Below are 3,778 nucleotides of genomic sequence, written 5' to 3' on the forward strand. Positions count from 1 at the left end.
GGGTAGTCTTTCTGTTAATATTTAGACGAAAACTGTTAAATTAAATGGTAGTTAGATTATTTTAAAGATTTACTTTAAATACCATTATTTTTCTTTTCTTTTGTATAGGTCCTAATTTTTTCCTCTCCACATAATAAGTCCTGATTTTTTTTTTTCCATCTAGACTTAGTCTTAGTTTTTTATTGTTATTTGTTTGATTTGTATCTATTTTATGAAAGAGCTAAGCCGTTCTTTTAACACGTGTTTAACATATGTACTACTATTTTATTGGCATATTTATGATTTTTCAGCATATTGACACTTTATTTTCATTATATTTAGGAATTTTTTGTACTTCACATCATCACTCAAACAATAATGATATGAAATGGATAGAATTAAGTCCTTAGTTAAAACATATCTTATAAATATGTTAACTCCTTAGTTAAATTATATCTTATAAATATGTTGCCAACTAAAAAATTGTTTTTAATGCACCAAAATTTATGGGATGCAATTCTTTATCATCTTTTATTAGTCGCGTTGTATATAAAGACATTATTAGTCACATTATTTGTGATTAATAATATTTAATATCTTCACTTCAAAATCTATATATATATATATATTTGTATCTATATATAAATATATACACGAAAAGCAATAGGCAAAACCACAATCTGCCCATGCTCCTCGTATATATATATACATATATATATACACACACACGAGGAGCAATAGGCAAAACCACAATCTGCCCATAATCTTATTTATATTTGTATCTATAAGTAGGCTCGCATCATAACATCTCCTATATATGAGATCTATAATCTATATACCATCTATAAAATGGAGAAAAGAGGTGTACTTCAACCGAAAAAACATTTACCAATCTATAAGTTCATTCTTTTTTTTGAAAAGGATCAATAAGCTCATTCTCATCAAGCCAAAGAGTTTAAATGAGTTTTATGAGAAAGCTTATGAGCATCATCAAATACTAATGTTAAAAAAAATGAGAGAAATCCACGACCAATTTGTTTGTTTTATTTTTATTTTTTAATTTTTTTTAACTTTCAAAGATTTCCGTTGATATTATTTTGTTTTTAGTTTCACTTTAAATTATTTTATAAAATACGTGTAGTTTAAATGAGTTTTATGAGAGAGCTTATAAGCATGATCAAATACTAATGTTAAAAAAACGAGAGAAATCAACTACTAATTTGTTTTCTTTACCTTGCAAATGTTTCCATTGATATATTATTTCCTTTTTATTTTTGTTCAAAACTACTCTTTTACAATAATTAATATTTATATTTCTATTATTGACTAATTATAGCTTTTTTTTATTGAAATACATTAACTTAAATAAGTTAAATAAAAGCGATAATACTGAAAAAAAGAGTAATATTGATTTGATATTGAATTTTAAGAGTCAATTCTAAAAAAATTTCGTGATACAAGTATAACTATGACACCATTTGAGTATCTAACATACATAAAAGAGGTAAAGATATTACTCCTCTTTTTGCCACATGTCAATTTCTTATTTCTCTTTTTTGTTTTTATTTTTTTACATTTTCTTATTTCTATCTTTTTGTTTTGTTTTTTTGTTTTTTTTTGTTTTGTTTTGTTTTTTTTTTTACTTTTTCTTATTCCTATTCTTCTTTTACTTTTTTCTTTAGTGTTTTTTAATTTTTGCCAAGTGCTCTTTTATAATTAATCTTTTTATAAAATACTTTTATGATTTTTTCTCACTTTATTCTATTTAAAATAATTCATTTTATGTGTACCCCATAAATAATTTACTATGTGATAATTTTTCCTTTTAAACGTGTTCTACTAAATTTTTTTTTCCTTTTTTATTAAACTCAATTATTAAGTTAGTAATAAATAAATATAACTAAATATTAGAGGAAATTTTATATTTTATATAAAAAATGTAATGGATGCACGCGCGGGTGCATACTTATTACTAGTAATAAATAAAGCTCCATTCGTTTCAATCGATTCGATTTTTCAATTCTAGATTTTTATAGTTAAAAATTTTCAGAATATGTCATATCTAATTTTTTCTGTTACAGTTAAAAACTCTCAAAAAATGTCACATCTTAGTTTGAATTGAAAATTTGAATCCGCGAAGTGAACAAGGCTTAAACGTAACGATGACATCAGGCGCGTTTGGAATTCGTTCCAAAATGATTTTGTTTTTAGTATGAAAATGAAAATAAAAACGTTTTCAATCTCAAACAGAAATCATTTTTAAAAATGTGTTTGGTAGTTTATTAAGAGATTGTTTTTAATATAAAAAACCCATTAATGTTTCTCTCTCTCTATTTGAGAGAGGAGAAAACGAAAAATAAAAAAATGAAAAACGACTATACTTTGTTTGGTAGGGTGGAAAAGAGAGATGAAAGAAAATAGATGAAGGATTTTGCAGAGGAAAATTGAATTTTAAGTTGTTTGGTAGAGAAGAAATGAGGAAGGAAGAAAAATAAAAATTCATGGAGCCCATTAATTTTTAATCCTTCCAACTTTGGGAAGAAAAGAGGAGGGAAAAAATTTGACAAAAAAATGAGATGTAAAATAACAATTTTAACTTTTACCATTTATCATATTTTTATTTGTATTGGAGTGTTATTATAAAATGTCTTAAATTTGATATTTTTTTCATTTTTCTTTCTCTTCTATCAAACAATACGAGAGAAAATCATTTTACTTCATTTACCTAAGTATTTGACTTTTCTTTCCTTCATCTTTTCTATCAATCCTACCAATATAGTATAAAAGTCATTTTTTATTTATCTCATATTTTATATTAAATTAAAAAATTATTTTTATTTTAACTTTTTATTTTTATTGTACCAAACGCCGTTACGTGAAAAATAAAAACGTCCAAACACACGAGTAACATTTTTTGTTTTTGTTTTCTTCCGTGATATATGGGCTGAGAAAAGGCCATATTATGGGCTGACCATCTTAATTAAGCCTAAACTCTACGCTGCAACGCTTCCTCTTATCCACGTCGTCGTTCGTTCCGGCGGTTCTTGACCTCACTCTCTCTATCCATGGCGGACATCAAACCCTCGAATGGTAATTCCGAATCTCTCTTTCACTACTTCTTTACCTATTCTTCCGCTTTCTCTTTCTACCTAGACGCAGAAACTTACTTATACAGTGAACACACATATTCCTCAACTTTCTCGGCTGCCTAACAGAAATTTCACAATTCATTTTCTTCTCTATGCAAGAGACTGTTCTTGAGCAGCTCAAGAATGGAACTGCGCAATTTGAGCTCGTCTCAGTCCCCGTTCGTTCGATTTCAACTCCGAATCCTCATTCATGTCCGCCGCCATTTCTCGGAGACCACAGCCACCGGTTCTTTGCCAGAATTGGACCGTCAATGTAAATTTCTGTTCTTTCTTTCCTTTTCATTTTTGTTCCACATATATTTTAATTTCTTAATTTCATATATTTTCTATATTAGATAGATAAATGCTATGAAAAAGCTTTTTGTGTCCATTGCTTTTGATGTAGTGGAAGTAAAGGATCACCGACCACCAAGAAAGTTGAACGCTATTTGGTTCAGAGGGTTACCGGGGATGGCCGATGCCTATTTCGCGCACTGGTAACATACTAATTCCTATCTTTTTCTTTTGAGGTAAAATCCCGTTCTTTTGTATCTATAAGTCCGAAGTAGAAAATATGTAAACCAGATTTAGACTAATGAAATTGATAAATAATCCACCATATGGGACTCTTTTTTTTTTTTTTTTTTAATTGCTCAATGTGGTAGTTCTGT

At 27.6% G+C, this 3,778-nt stretch overlaps 1 protein-coding gene across 2 annotated transcripts in view; it reads left to right on the top strand.

Annotated features, from left to right (window-relative positions):
• The first annotated feature begins 2,959 nt into the window (after positions 1 to 2,959).
• LOC21406374 (OTU domain-containing protein At3g57810) overlaps positions 2,960 to 3,778 on the top strand; it is a 12,622-nt gene continuing 11,803 nt past the window's right edge. For both annotated transcript variants that reach the window (XM_024169186.1, XM_024169187.1), the window contains exons 1-3: positions 2,960 to 3,069; positions 3,228 to 3,381; positions 3,514 to 3,604. In XM_024169186.1, the coding sequence (XP_024024954.1) occupies positions 3,045 to 3,069; positions 3,228 to 3,381; positions 3,514 to 3,604 (270 nt within the window). In that variant the 5' untranslated portion in view covers positions 2,960 to 3,044. The remainder of the gene's footprint in view (positions 3,070 to 3,227; positions 3,382 to 3,513; positions 3,605 to 3,778) is intronic.

Source organism: Morus notabilis, unplaced genomic scaffold (genome assembly GCF_000414095.1).
Source record: "Morus notabilis unplaced genomic scaffold, ASM41409v2 Scaffold5, whole genome shotgun sequence".
NCBI classification, from domain to species: Eukaryota; Viridiplantae; Streptophyta; class Magnoliopsida; order Rosales; family Moraceae; genus Morus; species Morus notabilis.